This window comes from Rhinoderma darwinii, chromosome 3, assembly GCF_050947455.1.
Source record: "Rhinoderma darwinii isolate aRhiDar2 chromosome 3, aRhiDar2.hap1, whole genome shotgun sequence".
NCBI classification, from domain to species: domain Eukaryota; kingdom Metazoa; phylum Chordata; class Amphibia; order Anura; family Rhinodermatidae; genus Rhinoderma; species Rhinoderma darwinii.
The window spans coordinates 234500129-234527492 of NC_134689.1; the positions used below are offsets into that span (position 1 = coordinate 234500129).

The 27364-nt window shown below is 43.2% G+C and overlaps 1 protein-coding gene across 3 annotated transcripts in view; it reads right to left on the reverse strand.

The window, feature by feature from the left end:
• CEP41 (centrosomal protein 41) overlaps window positions 1-27364 on the reverse strand; it is a 66888-nt gene that overhangs the window by 32483 nt on the left and 7041 nt on the right. For 2 of the 3 annotated variants that reach the window (XM_075857516.1, XM_075857515.1), the window contains exon 2: window positions 23548-23611. In XM_075857516.1, the coding sequence (XP_075713631.1) occupies window positions 23548-23611 (64 nt within the window). Of the gene's footprint in view, window positions 1-16189; window positions 16209-23547; window positions 23612-27364 lie in introns of those variants that run through there. The other variant, XM_075857517.1, reaches the window with a different exon arrangement.

Genomic DNA, 27364 nt, shown 5'->3' on the forward strand with positions numbered 1-27364 from the left:
CTTGAATGTTTATGAACCAGTGTGTAAAGCCGATCACTGCCTAAAGCAGAATACAAAAAAGTAACCAGTTAACTAAAAACTCAGTTTCCACATGTAGAAAAAAAAAAAAAAAGTATAAACAAGTCAGGTACCATGCAGCAGAGGATCAGGACCTATTCTACACGATATTAAAAGCAGAGGTCTATAATGTATACATGGAATGCAAGAGGGGCCAACTGGACCTGGGCCAAATATGAGCCACGTCCATGGAAGCAAACAGATTAAGGGCTCAGGGGCGACTCAGAAGTGTTGCATTGGGGGGAGCAGAAGGTAGCAGGAGACTGCAGCCATCTATGCCAAATTTTGGTGAATTTGAGAGGACAGTGTCTATGTTGGAATAACCATTTCTTGTGAGGTAACATAGTACCAACCAGAGACAGCCATTCTGCAAATGTAGGGGCCCAAAAGGACAACCAAGTCTTGGCTAACAACTTCTTGGCATAATGTAAGGTCTCTACAATAAATGTATGGATAGGAGTCATAATCTGCAGGCTCAGGAGTGACTAGACAGATTTTAGGGCACAGCGGGACAGGAGACCCCCATCTCATCGTTCAGGAATTTGATAACCTATTCCCAGAAACCGGCCATAGGAGGGGGGAGGTTTAATGATCACCATGTCATCTAATACCTTAATGATAAATAATAGAAAAAAGGACACGGCGTCAGAACAGGTTTGTTTTTCCAGGGAAATAAAATATGTGCTTCCTTTTCCAAATTGCAAATACTGGCAGGTAAATGCAAAGAGGTGCAAGCTGCTGCCGATCCCCAAAACGCAAACACCTAAAGGAGTTGCCTTGATGAAAATTGTAAAGAAAATAAAAGAAAAAAGAGGGATACTGCAGGCGCTGCTTGGTTGATAAAAGTTGGTTTATTGCATAAAAGCATGGTAAACAGATTGCTACGCATTTCAACGCCGGACTGGCGTCTTCCTCAGGCATATCTGCCTGAGGAAGACGCCAGTTCGGCGTTGAAACGCGTAGCAATCTGTTTACCTTGCTTTTATGCAATAAACCAACTTTTATCAACCAAGCAGCGCCTGCAGTATCCCTCTTTTTTCTTTCCTTTACAATCTAATACCTTAGTATAAGGGGGGTGAGCTGAAAAAAAAAAAAGTCTGCATCTCAGAAATCCTCCTGGCAGGAGTAATGGCCATAAGGAAAGTACATTTTATGGTTAGTAGTCTGAAATATTCAATAGGCTCAAAGGGACTTTGAGAAAGGCCCGAGAGAACAGTATTTAGATCCCAAGGTGGTACTACAGACCTAAGAGTGGGACTCAGATGTGATGATGCTCGTATAAACCTCCTTACCCAGGGATGTTCGGCTAGCCTAACATCAAAAAAGGGACTCAATGCCGCGATCTGGACCTTCAGAGTATTGGGTCTAAGTCGTTTGTCTATAACGGCCTTTAGGAAATCTAGAATGACTGGTATATTTAGGATCAGTCAGAGGATCTTGTTCTGAACCTGCAAACTTAGTAAAAGGATTTCCAAAACTCCCAAATAGATGTTACACGTCACTTTCTTCTTACCTAAGAGTGTGTCTACTACCTTGCCTGAAAGACCTTTTCTAGAGAGAATTAACCTCTCAAATCCAATGCCATCAATTGAACTTTGTTGAGATGCGAATAAACAAAAAAGGAGGGGCCCTGAAAAAGAAGATCCTTCCTGAAAGACCCAAGGAGGAGTTACTGAGAGGGACGTGCGCCATGGGAACCAGGCTCTCCTGGGCCACCTTGGAGCAATCAGAATCACTGCAGCTCGGTCTTCCTGGATTTTCTTTAATAACCTGGGAATAATACAAAGTGGTGGGAAGGCAAATCCCAATTCCTGACCCCAGGACTGACTCAAAGCGTCCACAGCTAGAGGATGATATAGAGGGTTCAGAGAGTAAAATTTTCCTACTTGCTTGTTCTCTCTGGTGGCAAAGAGATCCATCAGAGGAAGACCCCAGCTGGAAACAATCTGCAGAAAAATATCCCTGTTCAAGCACCACTCACCTTGCCCGATTCCGACTCAACTAAGGAAGTCTGCAACATAATTGTCTGAATAAATTCGGACATCCTTTCCCTGTAATAAGGGAACTTGCAGCTAGGAGACCCTTCTTTTTTGGCCATCAGTTCCTTAAGATTTGAGGAGGAAGAGCTGGTCAAAAGAGCCCATCTTCGCTGCCAGAGATCCTCCCCCAAGTGAGCCCCTCAACCCCATGAACTTGCATCTGTGGTGAGGCTGACCAGGTCGTGAACTGACCAACGCATCCCAGATTGGAGATTCTCTACCTTTGTCCACCACAGAAGAGAGTCTCACTTCTGAAGAAAGGTGAAATTTGGCGTCCAAAGAGAGAGAGGAATCTTCCCAAAGGCCAAGAATCTCCCGCTGAAGTGGCCTTGAGTGACGCTGAGCCCACGTTATTGCTGGGATAGCTGAGGTCATCAGGCCTAGAATGGACATTGCTTTCTGGAGGGAACACTGGGAAATAAAGAGATCCATTACTCTGTTCTTTATGGACTGGACTTTGAGGGGGGAGAAAGCACTTCTGACAAGTGGAGTCTAGCTGAATTCCCAAAAGAAAACCTTGATTTTGGAGGGGCTAGAGCTGATCTTTCCCGGTTTATATTCCACCCCAGGTCCCAGAGGGTAGAGCATAGAGCAGAGGAGTTGACAGTGGTTGGTCAAAGATTGGTGACAGAACAAAATCAGTAGAAAGTCATCTAGATAGGGTACTAGAAGTAACTCCTGGATTCTGATAAAGGCCACAATTTCTGAAATTACCTTTGTGAAAAATCTCGGTGCCTGAGAGACCCCCCCAAAGGGAAGAGCCTTGAACTGGAGATGGAGAAGGCTTCCATTTATCCAGATAGCCAACCTTAAAAACCTCTGGGAGAATACATGCATTGGTATATGGTAATACACATCCTCAAGGTCTAATGTGGCCATTACACAGTGGGGAAACAGACTGATTCCATTCTGAATCTTTTGTATGTTAAAAACTTGTTCAGGGACCTGAAGCGGATAATAACCCTGAACTTGCCATTGGTTTTCCCCTTTAATCTCTGCCGGGGAAACCGGGACTAGAAACCCCCTTCTGAATCAAAGATTAGACTTCCTCTAGTAAGGCCTGTCTCTTGAAAATACCCCTTGGATTTTGTGTTGGGATACATTTTTCCCAGGGGGAGAGAGAAACTCTAGTCTGAAAACCCTGTCTTAGGCTGGGTTCACAGAGTTTTTGCAGGCGGAAAATCTGCCTCAAAATTCCGTTTGGCATTTTGAGGCAGATTTTGCTCTGCCTGCGCGCCGATTTTCGCAGCGTCTTTCGCCTGCGACCATTGAGCGCCGCAAGCAAAAAACGCAGCTTAACACGCTTTTTCTGCCTCCCATTGATGTCAATAGGAGGTCAGAGACGTAAACGCCCAAAGATAGGGCATGTTGCTTTTTCCCGCGAGACTGTTTTTCCGCTTGCGGGAAAAAAAAACGCCTCCGCCTCCCATTGAAATCAATGGGAGCCATTTTCAGCCGTTTTTTTTTTACGCGTTTTCCGACACGGTTTCCGCATCAAAAAACGCTGTGTGAACTGGCCCTTATACTCTCTAGTAATCGGGTTGGTTGAGGTTTTTCCCCAGGCCTAAGGAGAAAAAAAAAAAAAGAGCCCCCCCCCCTCCCCCCACTGGAGGCTTGACGTCATTGCTGGCTGGTTTTACTTTTTATCCTGCTGGGAAAAAAATAAACCTTTTACCGTTTTTGTTAAAGGGATCCTTCCTTCCCCCTGAGGGTATGGCTCTATTATTTCAGAAAAAAAACCTGATTATCACGGGTGGGGGGGGGGGACCCCTTTTTTCTATCGGATGCCTTATCCAATACATAATCCAACAGGGGCCAAATAATAGATCTACCTCACAAGGTATCGCACACAGCCTATTTTTGGATCCCTGATCTCCCCTCTTCCATGATTTAACCCATAGAGCCCTAGCTGATAATATTACTGTATCAGCCAATGCATCTGTCAAAAAGTCTGCAGCCTTTGCAGAGGAAGAGAGAGAGGCAATAATTTGTAATCTTGGGGTCTTATCTATTATGTGCCCACGCTGGTACTTATGAGGCCTTAAGCTGTGTAATTTCTGCGATCTGACGAGAAAAGGCGCATCCAGCCTAAAAATGACCAGTCCTCTAACTGCCCCATTAGACCTTCATAGACCTAGCCCCACAAGTAGCAGCAAAGGTAGGTCTAAGGCTAGCTGCTGCAGATTCCCAGGACCTCCTAAGGTATGTATCTGCTTTTCTATCCATGGGATCCCCTAAACTCCCCAAATCTTCAAAGGGGAGGTGTCTTTTCGTGACACTTTAGCTACTGGAGCGTTCACACTAGGGGCCTTATCCCAATTAGCGGAGTACTTTTCAAAGAGATATTTCCTTTTTAAGGAGGAAGGAATGAAGAACTTCCGGTCAGGATTCTTCCATTCTCTGTAAATAAGGGCTTTCACTTTCAGATGTACTGGAAATACCCTCTTCTGTCTAGGAACTAATCCATCAAATATTAAATCGGACACAGATCTGGAGGATTCCTTGACATCCTCTAACCCCATTGTTGTCCTAACTGCTTTTAACAAATGTTTGGTATCTTCTGCCTGGAAGGAGGTACTACCATACTGTTCTTAATTAGAGGAGTCTGATTCAGAGGCTACTTCGCCCTCATCTGAAGCCGAGCATGAGTCATCAGCACTAAAGGGAGCAGAGTGTGCACCCGAGGCACTAGCCGGAGAACTCGTCTTCTTAAAAGCTTCCAATGAGGAAGCCACTTCATCCTTCACAATTTGTTTGATACTGTCTAATAAAGAAGGTGCTCGCTCAGCAATGACCCTATCCAGGCACAATTGACAAGGGGGTTTAGAGTAAGAAGATGATAAGGACTTTTTACAGATTCCACGAGTCCTGGATTTACTAGAGCTGGACTTTTGACCAAAAAAACATAAGGCATAGACAAAAACCATTAAGATAATGGAAAAGGCATCTTATCAAATGCTCAGTGGATCCAATCATCCCACAGGACAAATACAGACTCAGAGGCCTGGGGGGCTTCTGATGGGTCAACGCTTCTTGAATGGACATCACCAGTATCAGGCATGGCGATTCACCGATGTCTCTGGTTTTACAAACACTGGAGAGAGAGACCCCAATAGTTGGTGGGTGAAATTAACGATCAATATGAATGGATGCCTGCCGGAAAAATAGGCCCTTTTTTTCAACTATAGATAGAATAAAATAACAAAATTGTATTGTGCTATTAAAGCAAAAGACAAACTACACGGAAATTAAAAGATTCATGTCCGCTGCTGACATTGACCAGCATAGTGCAATGTACAGTATAACGACGCTGTGAAAGAGATAGAGTGTCAGCGGCTGCAGAACGCCGCACTCCAACCAAGGTACAATATCTAAGGTCAGAAGTAAGGCATGTGTTAAAATTTCAAGAGAGCCCCCATCCTCAATGTCAGCAGCAGACATGAATCTTTTAATTTCCGTGTAGTTTGTCTTTTGCTTTAATAGCACAATATAATTTTGTTATTTTATTCTATCTATAGTTGAAAAAAAGGGCCTATTTTGCCGGCAGGCATCCATTCATATTGATAGTCTCTGGTTTTACAGCTCACAGTAATTATAGGCTGAAACCCTAGTTTTTGCAGAGGACTGCCTCCCTGCTGCCTATTTATAGAGCCCAGCAGTGCTGTGACTCCTCCCACCTGTTACCGGCATGCCAGACGCCACCGGGAGCGACGCCAGACGCATCCCAGACACTGTCCAGCCCACACTGAGAATCCTACCTGCCCACAGCGCTTACCACTCCTCCTTCCAAGAAGGGAAGAGTCGCTGGAAAAGCATGCCGCCCGACCTAGCCGCAGCAGACATGAACAGACAGGAGGCAGCACACAGGGAAGCAGACTAGGTAAATAGGCTGCGTTTTACAACGACTTATACTATACCAGGAAAGGAAGGCAAATTCATTCCAACTTCCAGTCCTTAGCCGGGTATGAAGAAAAAAAATAGTTAGATACATATCTCAAGGACAACCTATCCGGAGGACAGGAAACCTGAAACGGAGGTGTGGAGGGGGTGTGAACCTTTTTATCTCCTAAGCTTTCCTGTCCTGGGATGGGCGGTCTCCTCACACGGGTACGGTCATGAACGATGGAAAACTTATGATTTTGTGAGGATACCTTTTTTTCCTAAATTAACGTATCTTTCTGTCATAGTGGTGTAAATAGAGTCTTTTATGGCTTGGCACATTGGCTCCTGGGATCTCTCCAGCCCTGTGTGTACTAATTTGTTCTCTAGGCAGTGCCTGAATATGCTCGGACCATTGCCAAGCAACAATGCCCTTCAGGAACATTTATGGCATATTCTGTGGATATGCCATAAATGTCAGATAGATGCGGCTCCCAGCTCTGGGACACGCAACCCTCTCTAGAACGGGGCCCCCTCAACCCTATTCTACCTTCCTCTGTTCCCGCTGCCTCCCGGCCACTTTGTAATTTCCGACCATGTAAGTAGAAAACAGCATAGCTGAGCAACGCTGTTTCCGTAACTCCCATAGAAGTGAATGGCTCGCTGAGCTAGACTATTTTCGTAATTTCCGACCATGTAACCAGGAAGTGGCACGGAGGCAGCAGGAGCAGAGAAAGAACTAGGTTTAGGGGGCCCCGTTCTAGAGATAGGTGCGGGTTCCAGAGGTTGCACAAAAACTGAAGGCTAGAAAGGAGAGAAGAAAAAAAAAAAAAAAAAAAAAAAAAAAAGTGTACCAGAATCTGTGAGGTGCCGGCAATCTGAGATGTAGTTTTTTTGACAGATGACAGGTCCTCTTTAAGCCACCAGGACAGAGGAGTGAACACCGCGGGAGCCTGGCATTGACGGACAACTCCAATCTCGTCCACTTAACCCCTTAAATGCTGCGATCAATAGCAATCACTGCATTTTAGTGTTTTGACAGAGGGAGGGGGCTCCCGATCACCTGCCGGGAGCCTAACAAAGGCCCCCAGGCCTGCCATGGTTGTATGCCTATTAGGCCGTGCCAGAGGCACCACCTAATAGAATGCCTGTCTGGCATTCTATAGGCAATCTGAAGATCGCATAGTGAAGTCCCCTAGCAAAATTTAAACGTTATTTCGCTTTACTAAAGTATTTTTTATTAGAAATAAATAGTACACAGTGAAACAGAGAAAATAAAACCTTTTATAAAATAAAACCACTTTTTATTTAAAAGTGTAAAACAAAAAAAACAAAAAAAGATTCATAAGTATGGTATCGTAATGACCTGCTTTAGTTGTCCCTGTCCTGTGCGTAACACGTACATTATCATGGGGGTGCCATGGGTCAGACTACGAGTGATTCAAGTAAATCTTTAACTGTAGACACACCATAGTTTTTATTTTCAGGGGAGTAAGGCTTTGCAGTAGAGATTTTAATACCAAGAAAATAGCAGTTACAGGGACACAAAAGAAGCTCTCCCATGTGAGGAACCCAATAGACAAGTTCTCAATTTCAGCTTCCTGGCCCCTTTTTAGCGTGACGGGGACTTGGATATTTTGGATTAAGGGTTTTTGCAGAGGTCATTTGTACCGCAGCCTCTCCACTGCAGTACCGACACGGTGACATACTCACATAGTCTGTGCCATAGGAATGGTGCCGTGTCCGCTACTGCAGTGGGGCTTAGCATCAGTACCCGACACAGCTACAAAGACACACCCTAGTTTTAATTTTGAGGGAAGTCAGGCTTTGCAGTGGGAATTTTAAATATATGCTGTATCTGTTAGACTATTAGAAAATGTTGGCACCACAAAATGTAATACTGTAATACTGTGCAGTGTAAATTTGTTAGCGATAGAAGTTAACTAAGTTAAAATGCAGGGCAGATGCCCAGATGAATGGTCAAGATGATATCCAAGATGAGAACAAGTGTTTTATTTCTGAGTCTGAAATAGAACTGAAGGGTTTTGTGCTTTCTGCAGGCACTGGGAAGAGAACATAGGACTGTAAGATGACCTGAGATAATAAGAGAAGAGCACCTTTATTCTTCACTCAAGCACACCCTGTTAAATGGTCTGTTTGGTAAAACACTATAACAACAGTAACCATTTGCTTTTAGACGTCATCGCCAGTGAATTCAGACCATGCCAAAAAACGTTAATCCTCGGACACCTAAGTAACGTTTGTTGTTCCATTGTAGAACAAGTCTAATAGTAAAATACATATGCCAATAAGTCCTACAAGCAAATATAAGTGAATACAAAAGTATATAAAAAGGACACGTATACTTTATTACATTAAGGCCGGATTCACACTAGCGTGTGCTTTTTGCGCACGCAAATAAGGCAGCATTTTGCCCGCGCAAAAGGAACTTAACAGCTCCGTGTGTCAGCCCGGTATGGTGCGCGGCTGCATGCTTTTCGCGCAGCCGCCATCATTATGACACTCCATTTGGATGTTTGTAAACAGAAAAGCATGTGGTGCTTTTCAGTTTTCATTCATCCTTTTCACAGCTGTTGCGTGAATCACGCTTGTCCCACGTAAGTGCTTCTGTGTGACATGCGTGGTTTTCACGCACCCATTGACTTCAATGGGTGCGTGATGCGTGAAAAACGCTCAAAGAACGGACATGTCGTGACTTTTACGCAGCGGACTCACGCTGCGTAAAAATCACGCAACTGTCTGCACAGCCCCATAGACTAATATAGGTCCGTGTCACGCGCATGAAAATCACGCGCGGTGCACGGACGTATATCCCGTTCGTCTGAATAAGCCCTAAGAGTAAAGTCCGTTTCTTTTCAGGAATAGGCCTACATTCAAAGAAACGGATGCCACTCCATTAATCTAGGTCTATGACACACACATACATACATACATATATATATATATATATATATATACACACACACACACACACACACACACACACAGTATTGTATTTGCAAGGTACAAATAAATGCAGAATCTTCTCTATGAGCCAAGAGCCACATCCAGTGCTCCTGCGGTCATTGACAGCTACTCCGTAAAATGAAAGGAAACCAATTGATTTTTGTCGGCATCTATCACACTTTAGTCCTTGAAAGAATTCTCCAATGAAAACAGCATTAACACTATGACTCCCCCACAGCTAATTGAAGGGGGGAGGGAGGGAGGATTTACCACTGTCTGAGGAAACTCAAAACCAAACCAGACAACCTCTCTAGTTGTATTTAACAGATCTTGAAAACCATCTCTTGATCTTGAAATCTATTATAAAAAAGGTAATTCTGAAGTAATTTCCTTAGGTCTGATATACACTAGCATTAACCCTTTCCCGCACCTTGACGTAACTGCACGTCAAGGTGAGCAGTAACTTTGTGCACCTTGATGTGCAGTTACGTCTGGTTTTGACAGTTAACCGCCGCGCGGCGCCACATCGCAACGGAGGTTAACTGTGCAGGGTGTCTGCCCTGCATTCCCTGTTGCCGATTGGCACCCATCGCCGCTGATTTCGGCAGTTAACCCCTTAGATGGAGCGGTCTTTTGCGATCGCCGCATTTAAGGAGTTAAGAGCAGATCGGCAGCCCCCACATGAAATCACGGGGGCCGCCGATGTTTGCCATGGCAACCAGAGACTAGACAGTGGGACAGTGGCCTCCGGGCTGCCATGTACGGAAAACTATGAGGACCAACCGGGGGATGGTCCTCATAGGCTTCCTATCAGAGTGACTGTCACATCACAATGACAGTAAGGGTATGTTCACACTGCCGTTTTTCGGGCCCTAAACGCCCGAAAAATCTGAAGCAGAACGCCTCCAAACAGCTGCCCATTGATTTCAATAAGAAAAACGGCATTCTGTTCCGATGCGTCATTTTTTTTACACGGCCATTTGGAAAACAGGCTCGTAAAAAAAACGGCCGCGAAAAATAAGTGCAGGTCACTTGTTGGGACGGTTTTGGAGCAGTTTTTCATTGACTTTACAAAACAGCTCCAAAAACGGCCGTAAAAAACGTCTGAAAATCGCGAGTGGCTTAAAAAACGTCTGAAAATCAGGAGCAGTTTTCCCTTGTAAACAGCTCCGTATTTTCAGATGTTTTTGGTTAAGTGTGTGAACATAGCCTTAGAATGCATTACACTACAAGATGCAAGTCTTCAAGTCCACTAGCGGGACAAAAAAAAAAAAAAGTTAAGAAAAAAATAAGATATACTTCCGGTTCCGGCGCTGCCATGCGAGGAGAGTGAAAGAGAGCTCTCCAGACCTACGATACCCAAATCAACTGACATAGCCAGCACAATTAGTGTATCGATCGGGGAACGATAGACATCTCACCGGCAGACTACGCTGAATGTGGAGGGAGAGTCCCGACAGCATCGCTGCAGCAATAACAACTCCCGAGGTACCTTCGCTGTGAGACGGCACGGACGCCATTAAAGGCCCCATACCCCAAACGGTATCAGCCGAGGAGAGGCTGAAGAGAGGCACGGAAACCAGAAGGGCACGGCAAGGGGAGCAATAAAGTTATCGGGACACCGCGGATTACACATTTTGGCGCCAAAACTCCCGGAACAGCACAGAGGAGAGAGGACACGCCATTTTGCAGGTTTGTGTGGAAGGGACCATTCACACACAGACAGGACTTTGACAACGAGAAACACGCTGACTTACCTTGAATAGACGTAGAAGTTGGCACAGAGACATCCATAGTGAAGCACTTATCGTGATGCCGCCGGTCACCAGGAAAGACAGGCAGACAGTGAGTCGCCCATCGTCAGAACAGGAGGACGAAATGTCGGACGGGGAAGGGGGAGGGGAACCCTCGACCTCGATGAAGATAGACTACAAAAGACTGGCCATAGAAGTGGCTAAGCGCATTACGCCTGATATACAGGACACCCTAGCCAGTACCATATCAGACTCCTTGAAAGAGATGCAGGCGGATATTATGCAACATGGTACACGACTAGACGAGGTGGAACAGCGAATCTCGATGCTGGAGGATGAAGCAGCAGAGGCACATGGCACCCTGCAAGAGCTGGTAGCAGAAAAGGAAAAGATGCTGGCCAAAATAGATGATCTAGAGAACAGATCACGACGGAATAACGTCCGGGTGGTGGGAATACCAGAAACAGTGCAGGCAACGCATTTAAAAAGTATCTGTGAATATGACCTCCCAAAGATGTTGAATATGGAAGGCCCGTGCAAAGTAGAAAGAGCGCACAGGGTGGGCCCAGACAGACAAAAGATGACACAGCCACAAGGCCAGATACAGAGGGCAAGACAAGTCATAGTTCGCTACCTGGATTATTCTGACAAGGAAGCGCTGCTACGTCAATACAAGACCAGAAGAGGACCGGTAAAATTGAATGGAGTCACAGTCATGCTATTTGGAGACTACTCAGCGGAAGTCTCGAAGAAAAGGAAATTGTTTAGCAGAATTTGCACAGCGTTTCATCATCGAGGCATGAAATTTCAACTTCAGTATCCGGCGATTTTAAAAGTAACAACGCCAAATGGCACACCACAAGTCTACACGGATCATCGGGAAGCGGAAGCAGTATACAAGGACATACTCAAAGCTCCAGGGCCTACTGCGGCAGAGAATAACCCTGCAAGAAATGGCACACAGCAGGATACACCGCACCAGAAAGGACAACTGCCAAAAGAGAAAAGAATGACGCAGACACCGAGACATGGATAATCTTGACAAATAGCCAGATGATGGTGGACTGTCCGATTTATGGGAGTAGTGAGTAATGCAGATGTTTAGCTTCAGATATATTTTGTTGGCGGGAACTCTCTCTGGGGTAGTAGAGGGGAAGCTTCAAAAAAAAAAAAAAAAAAAAAAAGGGATGTCAAGATGGGATGTATAAATATATATCTATCTGTAAACCCGGGAGATATGTTATAAATGTTAATCTAATATGTGATGAAGGAAGATAGGCTGCTTAGGACAGGTTAAAGAGTAGGTGAAAGAAGATCACATGGCAGAAAAAAGTGAAGTCAAAAGTAATAAAAGAAGGGGGAAGTGGGGTTGTCAGAAGGCAACAAAAAGATTTAAATTGTTTGTTTTTAGTTGGAGTTTAAGGCGGAATGGTAGCCATATTGAAGGGAATGTTGAAAAATGGTTTCTCCTAAGAGACGAAGTTACATCACATGCAAACACAGACACATATCATAAGAACCCTATATGAAAGTAGTAACATGGAATGTTAAGGGGCTTTTGTCCCCACACAAAAGATCGATGATTCTGAGGCATCTCGGTAAAATGAAGGTAGATTTGGCCCTACTCCAGGAAACACACCTGGAAGAAAAAGATTTTTTCAGGATGCGAAAATTTTGGGTGGGACAGGTATTCGGCTCTCCGGCAGTTAAAAAAAAAAACGGGGTCCTGATTTTAATAAATAAAAATCTTGCTGTAACGATGCGCTCAAAAGAGGTAGATTCAGAGGGACGCATGATGAATTTATTGTTGGATACGCAATTGGGAGAGATCAGTGTCTATAATATTTATGCACCTAACACAAATAACCGCACCTACTTCCAGACCCTGCAAACGACATTACTAGCAGACACTTGTGTAATGAAGTTAGTGGGAGGAGATTTCAACTCAGTACAGTGTGCAACCGAAGATAGGAAGAGAAGTACTCAAGCATCGACACTAGGCACGGATGGTATTTTAGCAGAATTCGCGCAAACAACACAAGTAACGGATGGGTGGAGATATAGGCATCCAGAGGATAGGGAATACACCTATTATTCACCTTACCATAAATCCTGGTCTAGAATAGATTACATATTCCTGAGCCAACAGTTACTGCAGTATGTGGATCAAATAGACATCACTGACATGATCATATCGGATCATGCGCCAGTGAGGCTGGTACTGATAGATAAACACCCTAGGGGGGAGTTCACGCAGTGGAGATTTCCAACTCACCTGGCAGAAGAGGAAGAGTTCCAACAGAAGTTAAAAGGATGGTGGATGGAGTACTCGATAGATAATGCAGAGCATGTCACTGAACAGGCGCTTTATTGGGAAGCGGCGAAGGCGGTATTATATCGTATGCAGCGTTTAGGAAAAAACAAACGCAGCAAAAATTTAGGGAATGCAGTGACAAACTTAGAGCGGCATACTCTACCTTTCTAGCTGACCCTATAACAAGTAAAAAAACTCAAATGGATAGAGGCCAGAAGACATTTCGAAACTTGGTTGGAAAACAAAGAAAGGTTCGGGAGATCACTCTATGAAGCCAAGCTTTTTAGGTTCGGCAACAAAGCCGGAAAGATGCTAGCAGGATTATCTAGAGGGTTTCGGCCGCAGACGCACATCACTAAAATGAAAGACCAGGGGGGTCAAATTCATTCAGAGCCTAAAAAAATAAATGCTGTTCTGGAAGAATTCTACCAACAGCTGTACACGTCCACAGCGGGACCTGAGGAGATACAGGATAACCAGTTTTTAGCCAATCTCCCCATGCCCACACTTAATCAGGAACAATTAGGGGAGTTGAATGCACCAATAACGCAGGAAGAATTACAGCAGACGATTAAGATATTGTCAAATGGAAAGGCGCCGGGACCGGATGGTTACCCGGCGGAATTCTACAAAATACTACAAGAGCAAATAACCCCGCCGCTACTAGCATACTTCAATTCATTGTTAATGGGAGAAGGCATTCCTGCAGCAGCGAACATGGCTTATATAAAAGTGTTGCCCAAGGAGGGAAAAGATTTGTTACTGCCGGGCTCCTATAGACCCATATCTTTAATTAATCAGGATCTTAAGCTAATCTCGAAGATAATGGCGACCAGATTGGCTCAGATAGTGCCACTATTGGTGGGTCCTTCACAAGTGGGGTTTATAAAAGGCAGATCGGCAGTCACAAACATTAGAAAGGTATTGGGAGTCATGGACGGGATAAGGGCCGAGATAGAGTCACATAATCAGGCAGCAATAGTGTTATTAGATGCTGAAAAAGCATTTGATAACGTCGAGTGGAGGTGGTTAGACATGGTCCTGGATAAATTTAATATACAAGGGGCATTTAGAATATATCTGAAAGCACTGTACAATAATCCTACGGCAGCAGTCTGCACTCCGGGCGTTAGATCGAACATGTTTAAATTGTCAAAGGGCACGCGACAGGGGTGCCCCTTATCACCACTTCTGTTTGATCTGGCTTTGGAGCCTCTGATACAGGTCCAGGAGCGAGGGCAGATATATTCAGGGATCCGGGTGGGTGAAGTAGAAGTCAAAACAGAGGTTTTTGCAGATGATATTCTGTTATTTCTCTCCCACCCGTCCAGACATCTGCCTAGAGTATTTGAGGTGATTCAAGAATATGGAAAACAAGCGGGACTTAAAATTAACACAATTAAGAGCGAACTTTTAGGTTTAACGCATCATAACCACACAGCAGACGTTAACCTCCAACGGTTGGGAATTAAAATAGCAAAATCGCAGATAAGATATCTGGGAATACAAATAGGGCGGACCACAGGAACACTATACCAACTGAATTACGAGCCCATTTTCCGCAAAATAAAATTAGAACTACAAAGATGGATGGCCTTACCACTGTCCATGTTTGGGAGATGCCATTTGGTCAAAATGATTTCCTTTGCGAGATTACTATATCCGCTGCAAACACTGCCTCTGTTGCTGAAGCATAGAGATGTAAATGCCTTTAACTCGGCTATAACGAAATTCATATGGATGAATAAGCGCCCCAGAGTGTCATTGCTAAAATTACAGGGATATCATTGGCAAGGGGGAGTGAACATACCGCACTTAAGAGGGTATAACATAGCTAGCCTCTTCCGCCATGTTCTAGATTGGATACATAAAACTAGTCACTACTCAAATAGAGATCTGGAGTCGGCTCTGGCGGAAGAATATGATTTAAGGGCCTTGCTACACACTAAGCTAGGACACCTACCCCAAAAGGTCAAGTCCTCAGTCATACTACGTGACACAATAATGTGTTGGAAGGAAGTGAGGAAAAAGCAGGGCCTTTCGTTTCAATTGTCCAAATATTTGCCCCTATGGACTGATATCCGGTTCCAGGCAGGGATGTCTAGCAGTCTATTTAAGACATGGAAAAACAAAGGGATAGACACAGTAGAGCATGTATTGCATGCGACGGAACCGAGATTAAAGACGCTACCAGAACTGGGGAACGAATATGGGATCCAGCAAACTCATTTTCTGCAATACCTGCAAATTAAAGCTTTTTGTACGAAGCTGGTGGGGAATTTAGAAAAAGAAATAATAGATAACCCCTTCGATGCGTTGGTGGGAGAAGATTCACATAGGAAGTCCCTATCGGAATTGTACCGGGCAATGAAAGTTATGTATGTACGATTAGAAAATAAAAATCAATTTCCATATTGGAGACGTATTCTCAAAACACCGGATATAAATGAACAACTACTGGAGGGATGGCAAACAGTGAGAAAGCATGTGATTAATGAAGTGTGGAGGGAGACACAATTTAGACTGATGCATGCAGCCATTTATGCTTTTAATATACCGCCCACAGATGGGAATCCAAATAGGATACACTCCTGCCCAAAGTGTGCTCAGCCGCACACAGACTTATATCATGGTATCTGGTTGTGTACGGCTACTCAGGGATACTGGACGGAAGTATTGGCATATATCAAGAAGTTATGGGGTAAAACTATTCCATTGAACCCGACGCTGCTATTATTTCACTCAATAGCGTTACTAGATACTGAAGCAGAGGGAGTATTGCAACACATACCGCCGTTAGCACATATAATAATACTTATAGCCAAAAGGTGCATTCTGAAAAATTGGCTGGAAACTAACACCCCAAATTTGGAACATTTAGTCCAGCAACTACAGAAGTATCTACATTCAGATAGAACTGAGGCATTGAGGCACAAGGAACGGGGGATGGAGAAATTTTTCAAAAAATGGAAGCCATTCATAGTACAAATGCAAGACTCGGAGATAGCAAAAACGATGGAGGGCTTCAGGCAAACTAAATGGTATCTTATCGAGGATATCAAAGGGACATTAGGGAAATTAAAAACTACAAAATCAAACGATCAATGAGGAACACATTGAACACAAGACATTAAGGGAAACAGGGGAGGAGACAAATAAGAAAATATTAGGTAGGCTACCATAGTTACGGTGTTAAATGTTGCTAGGTTCTCTAGTATAACCTGTCATCACAGTTGCAATAGATCTACAATCTAAAAAAAAAAAAAAAAAAATTTGGACTTATCAATGAAAGAAAGAATATGTATCATAGATATACTAGTTTCAGGGTATTAACATTGCAATGCATTGTCTATTGTTAATTGTTTCTCTTTTTTCTTTTATTCTGTTGAGACATTATATATGTATGTTAAAATATGGAAAATTTAAAAAAAATAAAAAAAAAAAAAAATGTTTTATAGTGTGTAAAAATAAACATGTACAAAAAATGCTATTTTTCCTACAATAGGGGCGGATTCACACGAACGTGAATTGTGTCCGTGCAGGCCGCGTGGTTTTCACGCGGCTCGCGTGGACCAATAGAAGTATATGGGGCAGTACAGACAGTCCGTGCTTTTTGCGCAGCGTTTGTCCGCTGCGTAAAAAGCGCGACATGTTCAATATCTCGGCGTATTTCGCGCATCACGCACCCATTGAAGTGCGAACTGGCTGTTTCGCGCAACAGCTGTCAAAAGTATGAATGTAAACAGAAAAGCACCATGTGCTTTTCTGTTTACAAACATCCAAATGGCGTGTCATAATGATGGCGGCTGCGCGAAAACCACGCAGCCGCGCATCATATGATACTGCCACACGGAGCTGTCAAGTGGCTTTTGCGCAGGAAAAACGCTGCGTGTTTTGCGTGCGCAAAAACGCCACGTTCGTCTGAATGAGCCCTAAGTCTGATTATAGGGAAAAAATTAAACACGTTAAAAAAAGTACACATATTTGGCATCAGCGCGTTCGTAACGATGCAAACAATAAAACTATAATATATTATTTTTCCCGCACGGTGAACACAGCAAAAAAAGGGAAAAAACAATGCCAGAATCACAATTTTTGGTCACCACCCCTCCCAAAATATAGAATAAAAAGTGATCAAAAAGTCGCATGTACCCCAAAATAGTACTAATAAAACGTACAACCCGCCCTGCAAAAAACAAGCCCTTACACAGCTTTGACTGAAAAATAAAAAAAAGTTATAACTCTCAGAATATGGTGACAGAAAAAAAAAATAAACAAAAAAAAATAAAAATAAAAAAACACAATTTTTTTTTCAAAAGTGATATTGCCCAAACGCTGCAAAACATAAAAAAAAAAGAAAAACTATATACATATGCTATCACCGTAATCGTATCAATCTGCAGAAAAAAGTAAAATTGTCATTTATAGCCCACGGTGGATGCCGTAAAAAACAAAAAAACAAGGAATAACAAACATTGTCAGAATTAATGGTTTGGTCACCTTGCCTGCCAAAAAATGAAATAAAAAATGATCAAAAAACAAAACAAAAACGCATGTACCAATGAAAACTACAGATTGTCCCGCAACAAAAACGAAAAAGCAAAAAATGTATCAGTCCGGAAAGGGTTAATTAATTTCTAATAAAAAAAAACACATTTATGACCACATGTGGGGTATTGCCGTACTTGGGAGAAATTGCTTTACAAATGTTGGGCGGCTTTTTCCTCCTTTATGAAAAAATTCAACATTTTAGTGGAAATAATGTTAATATGCATTTTTACAGCCCAATTCTATAAAATTCTGCAAAAGACCTGTAGGGTCTAAATGCTCACTCTACCCCTAGATAGATTCCTTAAATGGTGTAGTTTCCCAAATGGGGGTCACTTTTGGGGGTTTCCACGGTTTTGGTCTATCAGGGGCTTTGCAAATGCGACATGACACCCGAAAACCATTTCAGCTAAATTTGAGCTCCAAAAGCCAAATAGCGCTCCTTCCCTTCTTAGGGTATGTTCACACGCAGTGTTTTCAGGCGTATTTTGGGTCGTTTACGCCTCGAAACACACCTGAAAAAAACGGAAGCTGAACGCCTAAAAACATCTGCCCATTGAAATCAATGGGAAAAACAGCATTTAGTACACGGCTGTTTTTAAAAAAATGGAGCATAAAAAGGCACTCCGTAAAAATAAGTAGCATGTCACTTCTTGAAGCGTCTTTTGGAGCTGATTTTCCACTGAACACTATGAAAAACGCCTCAAAAGAAGTTTAAGGGTATGTTCACACGGCAGCGTCCATAACGGCCGAAATTACTGGGCTGTTTCCAGGAGAAAACAGCCCCGTCATTTCAGCCGTAACGGCATGTGCAGGCGCTTGAACGCTGCGTCCATTATGGATGTAACTGGAGCTGTTTTTCCATGGAGTCCATGGAAAACGGCTCCATTTACATCTGAAGAGGTGACATGACACTTCTTTTCACAGACTAAGGCCTCATGCACACGAACGTATTTTTGTCCTCCCGTAAATACGGGTCCTTGGTCACACGTATTCGACCCGTATTGCACCGGTATTTACGGGCACGTTTTTGGCTGCAAAATTGCACTGCAGTAAATCGGCAGCTTTTCTCTCTATCAGTGCAGGAAAGAGAGAAGGGACAGCCCTTTCCGCAGAAAAAGTAAAAGAAAATCATACTTACCCGGCCGTTGTCTTGGTGACGCGTCCCTCTCTTGACATCCAGTCCGACCTCCCTGGATGACGCGGCAGTCCATGTGACCGCTGCAGCCTGTGATTGGCTGCAGCGGTCACATGGGCTGAAACGTCATCCCAGGAGGCCGGACTGGAGGAAGAAGCAGGGAGTTCTGGGTAAGTATGAACGTCTTTTTTTTTTTTTTTTTTACAGGTTGATCTAGATTGTGATGGCAAGTCACTGTCCAGGGTGCTGAAACAGTTACTGCCGATCATTTAACTCTTTCAGCACCCTGGACAGTGACTATTTACTGACGTCGCCTAGCAACGCTCCCGTAATTATGGGTGCACACACGTAGTCACCCGTAATTACGGGAGCCCCATAGACTTCTATGGGCCCGCCCGTGCCGTAATTACGGCCTGAAATAGGACATGTTCCATATTTTTCAACGGCCCGGGCATCTTCCCGTAAGCCTATATTAATGAATGGGGCCGTTCAGACAGTCAGTGAATTTCACGCAGCGTATGTCCGCTGCGTGAAAGTCATGACATGTCCTATATTTGGCCGTGTTTCGCGCTGCACGCACCCATTGAAGTCAATGGGTGTGTGCAAATCGCGCTCGGCACACGGAAGCACTTCCGTGTGCCGTGCGTTATGCGCGCTACAGTAGTCAAATGAATGAATGAATGAAAACAGAAAAGCACCAAGTGCTTTTCAGTTTACAAACATCCAAACGGAGTGTCATAATGATGGCGGCTGTGTGAAAAGCACGCAGCCGCGAATCATACGGGGCTGACACACGGAGCTGTTATGGACATTTTGCGCGCGCAAAACGCACACGCTCATGTGAATCCGGCCTTAGAGAAATCTTAGTTTTGATAAGTGCCAGGCTTAGGCCGGCTCTACTCCAGCTTCTTCCCGCTCGGCTCATTTTGATTGAAATGAGTTTGGTTTGAGGATTAATTTCTGCACTATGTTAGCATAAAACATACCCTTACTGCTTCAGTCATTCATCCATTTACATGGGCAGCCAGTTTGAACTCGCATCTTTGACAGAATTGATGTTACAGATTTTTTTTATTTTATTATTGTCAACAATCTTTATTAATATAACAATAAGCAGATGTCACAATAACACCTCTACAGGTATGACTGACACCTGTAGAAGCACTGGCACGCTTTAAAATCAGTCTCATGCGTACAACACTCTTCAGGAGCTAGTAACAGCTTCCGGATCGCTGGGCAGCGACAACAGACGTCACCAGGCCAGCAAGCCAATAAGCTGGTGATGTGTATTGCTGCAGCCTGGCGGTCTTTGCATCCATGCGGGCATTACACCTTTTCACGGCGGCCGTTAAGGGTACTTATGCAGAGTGCCAAACATGAAAACATTACACATATTTGGTATTGCCGCATCCATAACGATCCCACCTATAAAGTGATTGCTATTTAACCCGCACGGTGAACGGCGTAAAAAATAAAATAAAAAACAATGCCAGAATTGCTGTTTTCGGTTCATCCTGCCTTAAAAAAAAAATGTGATAAAAAGTGATCAAAGAGTCGCATGTACTCCAAAATGGTACCAATAAAAACTAGAAGTCGTCCCGCAAAAAACAAGCCCTCATACAACTGCATTAGCGTAAAAATAAGACAATTATGGCTCTTAAAACATGGCAACACAAAAACAAATAATTTTGAAAAAATGTTTTTACTGTGTAAACCTAGTAAAACATACAAAATCTATACAAATTTGGTATCGCCACAATCGTAATGACTCACTGAATAAAGTTATTATGTTATTTATACCACACAGTAAAAGTCGTAAATCTAAGACAAAAAAAAAAAAAAAAGAGTGGTGAAATTTAGGGTTTTTTTTTTCCATTACCCCCCAAAAAAGTTAATAAATGTTAATCAATAGATTATATGTACCCCAAAATGGTGCTATTAAAAAATACAACTTGTCCCGCAAAAAACAAGACCTTATACAGCTATGTCGAAGCAAAAAAAAAAAAAAAAGTTATAGCTCTTGGGGAAAAAAACGCAAAACATAGCTCGGTCATTAAGGCTTAAAATAGGCCGGCCATTAAGGGGTTAACCAGCTTTGCTAAGAGAAACATACTGGCCTGCTGTACCGAAGCCTTGCCTCTACCCTGGTTTGTAAGGGGTGGTGGAGCTGCCCGATCTGTTTGGTGGTGGTGCCACTCCAGTGGAAGCAACTAATTAAGTTTTCCTTGCTACCCATCAGGTTCAGGGGTTGTGTTTTTGGTGCCCAACGCTGTATGTGGAGGGCTTCTCCTGGGGGCTGCTCTGAACTTGGTCATAACATGTCCCCTGACCCTTGGTGACTTTGGTTTTACAACAGCTTGATGGCCACAGATGCAGAGCACGGACATAGAGCTGTATGACTGCTAATATGAGGGGTGGGGGGGGGGGTGGGGGAATCACTGTGTTTATACTCTGCAGTGCTGACTGAAGTCTCTCCTGTTACCCTGGCGTTATAGTGATGTTTCCCTACGAAAATAGCACGTTTTTAAAACCACCTATGCCTGCGTATTATTACTTTGATTTACTGAAAATTACATGCTCCTCCTTGGCTAAAAATACTTTTAAAAAAATGCTAGGGAGTATTTTTACCCTGCTAAGAATATATGTAGTGCGACCTCTGACAATAAGATAACACTTCTTGTTTTCTTTAACCCCTTAAAGAGGCTCTGTCATCACATAAGTGCTCCTACATAATGTGATCGGCGCTGTATTTTAGAGAAGTGTTTTTTATTTTAAAAAACTATAATTTTTTTAGCAAGTTATGAGCAATTTTAGATTTATGCTAATTAGTTTCTTAATGCCCAACTGGCATTTAATCACGCAGTGCTGTGATTAAAGTCCCACACAACTTTACCGAAGTGTCGGGAGTGTGAATAGACATCGCGTCCTGGCTGGAGGTGATATCTATTCACTCTCAAGACACTTCATTAAAGTTAATGTGGGTGTGACAGCACAGCGAGATCAAATGGACATGAATGGAAAGAAGTGTCTGATGCTTATTGGTCACTGATTGTTCAGCGTCATACACTCCTTTTTACAACGCCCACTTGGTCAAAAGTGAAAAAAACGCCCAGTTGGGCATTAAGAAGCTAATTAGCAGAAATATAAAATTGCTCAAAAATGATCGTTTTCAAAATTAAAAAAACACTGTGGTCACCTACATTATAGCGCCCATCTCCTTATGTAGGAGATACGGCACTTATAATGTGGTGACAGAGCCTCTTTAACGCATTGTAGCGTACATGTACGGGACAAGCGTCAAGGGAAAGCATGGGGCGCGCTCACAGGCTGAGCACACTCCATACTGAGCGGGTGTCGGCTGTATGTTACAGCCGACACATCACTGCAACGGGCGGAATCAAAGATCACTTTGAGCCCACCCGTTTAACCCCTTAGATTAAGCGGTCAATAGCGACTGCGTTATCTAAGGAGTTAGAAAGAGGGGAGTGGCCCTCTCCGACAGCCCATCGCCCCTGCAGCAACGCAATTGCAGGCTTACGATAGTGGTCATGGCAGCCTGGGGGCCTAATGCAATCTTTGTGCTTCTATTAAGCCCAGCTAGAGGCAAAGCTTAACGGGGTTTGTCCATCAGAGACATTTATAGCATATCCAAAGGATATCTATCTATAGAACGGGCCCCTTAAACCCCATTCTACCTTTTTCGTTGCCACTTCGTAATTTTCAACCACGTAATCAGAAAACCACGTAGCTCGCTGGCAGGTACGGAAACAGCATAGCACAGCGAGCTAGGCTGGTTTCTGAGTACATGGACGGACATTACTAAGTGGCAGCGGGAAACAACAGGGTTTTAGAGGCCCCGTTCTAGAGATAGGTGCGGGACCCACATCTATCTGACATTTATTGCATATCCTGTGAATATCCCATAAATGTCCCTGATTTGACAGGTTTCCATTAAAGGGGTTTGGCAAACACAATTATGTCTCTAAAAATATGGCACATGTTTTTTTTAACAATTAAAAAAAAAACAAAAAAAAAAAACACTATATAAATTTGGTATTGCCATAATCGTATTGACCCATAGAATAAAGTTGACATGTAATTTTTAACGCTGTAAAAACAAATGCGGAATTGCTGTTTTTTTGCCCAATTCACCCCACAAAAAATGGATTTTCACTTTCCCAATACATTATATGATACAATAAATCATGCAATAAAAAACTACAACTAATCCTGCAGAAAACAAGCCCTCATACAGCTATATCGTTGGAGAAATTAAAAAAAAGTTATGGCTTTTGGAAGGCGGGGAGGAGAAAACGAAAATTGGCCTGGTCATTAAATGGGTTTTCCAATCTTCGACATTTATGGCAAATCCACAAGATTTGCCATAAATGCCTGATAGATGTGGATCCCAGCTCTGGGACCCACAACTATATTGAGAACGTGGGTCACCCGACCGCAATTTCGCCCGCTGGCCGCAAAATCCAGACGGGAACTGGTGGAGAAAGGGTCGAGCGTGTGCGGGGCTCTCTCCATTCTGTTTAATGGCAGTTCCGGACATAGCCGAACAGCGCTTGCTCATCTGTTTCGGGAAATCCCATTGAACAGAATGCAGAGAGCCGCACGGTGACCCTCCCCCCTCTAGTACCTGCCTGGACTCTGCGGCCAGCGGCCACCGCATCATGCGAAGACCCCCGTTCGACATATCATCTGGGACCCGCATCTATCAAACATTTATGGCATATCCATAGGATATGCCATAAACGTCTAAGATGGGAAAAAAACCTTTAAAGGTGTTAAAGTACATCCTAAACTTTAAATGTCATTTCCTCAATAATAGTAGAATATACTGACCTGTATCAAGCTTTGTTTTTACATACTGGTACTTTGGATTCTGAGGTACTCTTTTCTTAAGAATCTAAAATAAATGTACAGTAAATAAACAGGTTATAAAAAGAATATAAATTAATTTTCAAAGCAGAAAGACTTGATGTGCATTTGTATACATTTTATTCTATTTGAAAACCAATACACTCCACTGTTGGAGGGATAGTGTAAGGCCTTATTCATATGACAGGGTTTCCCGGCCGGGTGACGGCCGTTCATAAAACAGCTGTCACCCGGCTGCAGTAGGAACAATAGCCGGCTGCAGTAGGAACAATAGATCCAGGCTGAAATCACACAGCGTTTTGCTGCTTTTTTTCGTGGGATTGTTAACAGCGTTTTTAGTGAGGCCAGATGTTGCATTAAAGTCTATAGTGAAGTAGAAAACGTGTTCCATACAACTGTGTTTTGGTTTGTGGCGTTTTTATTGCTTTTTTTATGGTCAGTTGTTTTTTTTTAAAAAAGCCAACATGCTCTGCGTGTGGCGTTTTTTTTCTAGTGTCTTTCCCTCAGGCTTCTCTATAAGACTTCAAAAACACCAGAAAAAAAAAAAAAAAAAAGAAGGATGTATAAAATGCCACTAAATAAAAAAAAAAAGAACGCAACTAAAAGCGTCATATAACGCCAGAAAGTATCTGTGTATGAAGGAAGCCTAAAACCAGGATCACACCCACAGTTTTGGTGCCAGTTTTTTTTTAGCCAAAGCAGGACGTGGACACAAAAGGAAGGTAAGCTATAAAGAAAAGATTGATGCATCTCTTGCTTGTGTGTCCACTTCTGTATTTAGCTAAATGAAAACCAGAGCCAAAAACAACCACAAAAAAACTGCGTGTGTGTGATCCTTTCCTAAAGAACCATAGCAACCAACCTAGTCACTGTTTTCATTATCTAAAGGGTCATAGAAAAACCGGAGCTGAAATCTGATTAGTTGATATGGGGAGTTAGGCTTATTTCCATCTAAGATCTTTATGATAAATCCATGTCTGATAGATGCAGGACCTGCACCTATGTCGTGAAAGGGGGTCCCTCATCCAGCGGAGAATGAATGTAAAAGGTAGCTATGCATGTGTGGCTCTCTCCATTCACTTCTACGGGAGTTACGGAAACAGCCAACTAAGAGAGCCGCGCATGTGAGCAGCCTCCTTACCCCATTCTGGAGAAAGGTGCGGCTCCCGGGGTTAGGTCCCACGGATATGCAATTAATGTCTTAGATGGGAATACCCCTTTATTTTGGCCTGTTTACTGACTGTCAGACTGAGTTTTTCGCTCGATCAGAAATGAAGCGACACAGCGCTCACCTGAGATGTTCTACAGCTTCATTTTAGCCATTAGTTGGGGTCTCAGTGCTCGGACCCCCACCTATCAAAACTTCTGACATGTCACTATGACGTAAAAAGCTTTATGAAGGTATAGGTAAACTTTAAGTACTCTACAAATGTATTCCAAGTGAAGGTATTTTTTTCAATGAATAGTATAAAAGTAAAAAAGTCAATTACAGTATAAGGAGTGCTCCATTGGAATGGACCATGGATGAAAACATTTCTGCAGACTTGAGAAAACAGTCATATCACCCCTGGAGGCAGTTTGTTTTTTGGTTCTCTAGTGACTGGCAGTACAAACAATTAGCAAGACACTTTTAGAACAGGGGGGATAGTGGTGTGGTTCCCGTGTGTGTGAACTTGACCTTACAGTCAAGACTCTTAAATGCCACACTCTAATAATTGGTTCTCATTTATGTTACCTTTTGCTCTCCCCAGCAGACTTGGGGTGCAAATTCATGCAATTCCTGCTGTGGTTTTGCCCCTGTGATCTGATCAATTGCCATACTTTTTTTTTTTTTTAGGGCATCCTTAAGTGTGTTTGTTTTTTGTTTTTCAGCCACAGCATTCCCTATCCTTCACGGTTTTAATGCACATATCATCGCAGACTTGAAAAGCACACCAAATCATTGGTTAAAATTTTGTGGTTTCACGGCGCTTGTTTTCCAATGTACAAATGGGAATCAGCACTTTTGGTACAGATTATAAAATGCAACTTCTTTATTTCTAGCAAGGTAAAAAATATCATGCAGTCAACAAAGGACACAAAGGAGTGGAGTCCCATGTGTACTTTACTTTGGATGTCAGAACTCCTTTACTCGCGCACTCAAGATGAGCATTTTCCTCCCTATTCGAGTTGAGCCGAACTTCCTTTTCCATGCAATTTGTTTTCCAAATGGGTTAAAGGCTTTGTCCGGGCACGGGACCGTTTTTCATACAGATGACCACAGGATAGGTCATCAGTATATGATCAGTGGGGGTCCGACACACGCACCGATTAGCTGCTCCAGCAGCTTCTGGGAACGGGATGTTATGCAGGGATCAGATAGCTCTGTACACTGCATAGCGGCCATGCAACACTGCTCCTATTCACTTGAGCCATTTGCTTCCGGCACGGACATCCTGTATCCGGAGGCAGCCAGAGCAGCTAATCAGTGCAGGGTCTGGGTGTCGGACCCTCACCGATCATATACTGATGACCAATCCTGTGGAGCGTTGCACATCTCTGCATCCGTGCTTTTACCCGCAGACTAGAGTCTATGGAGGGACGCGTGAAGCACCAAAAAATTGGACGTCCTATTTTCTCAGTGTGACGGCAGTGGTTTATACTGCCGTCAGACGGACGTACAACATGTTAGTGTGAATAAGGACTTAATATAAAAAACTAGTCTGTGAACGGACAACCCCTTTAATGGTCCGATTTCCTAATGCACTAATGAACATAAGCTAGATGTACTAAGACTGGTGTTTCAAATTAGAAGCCCATAGCAGTAAGATGCAAGTAATATATTGAGAGGCGCCCACATAAGAAAAATGAGTCGCATGTTGTGCTGTCCATATGCCGGACTTTGAAAGACTTCGATTTCTGCCACATTCTGGCATAAAAGTGACTTAATGGTTGTACTGCACATGTGCCGTACCCTAATCAGCGCATGCGCAGTATAATCTTTATGCTCATCGTTCTAATCGGCACTAGTGCGCATGCGCCGATTAAGATGTGGCGACGCGCGCACGTTTACTACGGTACCAGGCGTGAACTCGCCTAGTACGCTGGCCTGGCCCCTGTCAATCAAAGGAAGCAGGGAGGGGGGGGGGGTTGAACTGGCGAATGACGAGAGAGCATTTTGGAGCACCGGTGATGCCCTCGTTGCTCCAAAATGCTACTTTGCATAAATGGAATAAAAGCTTCTTCTCTTCAAAGGAGGCACTCTGTGGAAAACATAATACACGTCAGAACCAGGTTAGCCTAATCTAGAATAGCCTGTGGGTAGTTCAATATGGACATCTGGTGACAGACTCAATTTAATAAATCTGTTGATTTTTGTGGCCTGTTGCCTTTTTAAGACACACTCCCTTTTTAGAAGTGCCAGGCACTGCGCAAAAAAGATGTGCCTAAATTTGCAAATTCTGTCAGACACTGAAGTGGTCAACACCTTAATAAATGAGGGCCATAGTCTTTAAAGGACTAAGTTTTCTAAATTTATGAGAATTAATCGATTAGAACTAGCTACAGTGAAGGAAATAAGTATTTGATCCCTTGCTGATTTTGTAAGTTTGCCTACTGTCAAAGACATGAACAGTCTAGAATTTTTAGGCTAGGTTAATTTTACCAGTGAGAGATAGATTATATTAAAAAAAAAACAGAAAATCACATTGTCAAAATTATATATATTTATTTGCATTGTGCACAGAGAAATAAGTATTTGATCCCTTTGGCAAACAAGACTTAATACTTGGTGGCAAAACCC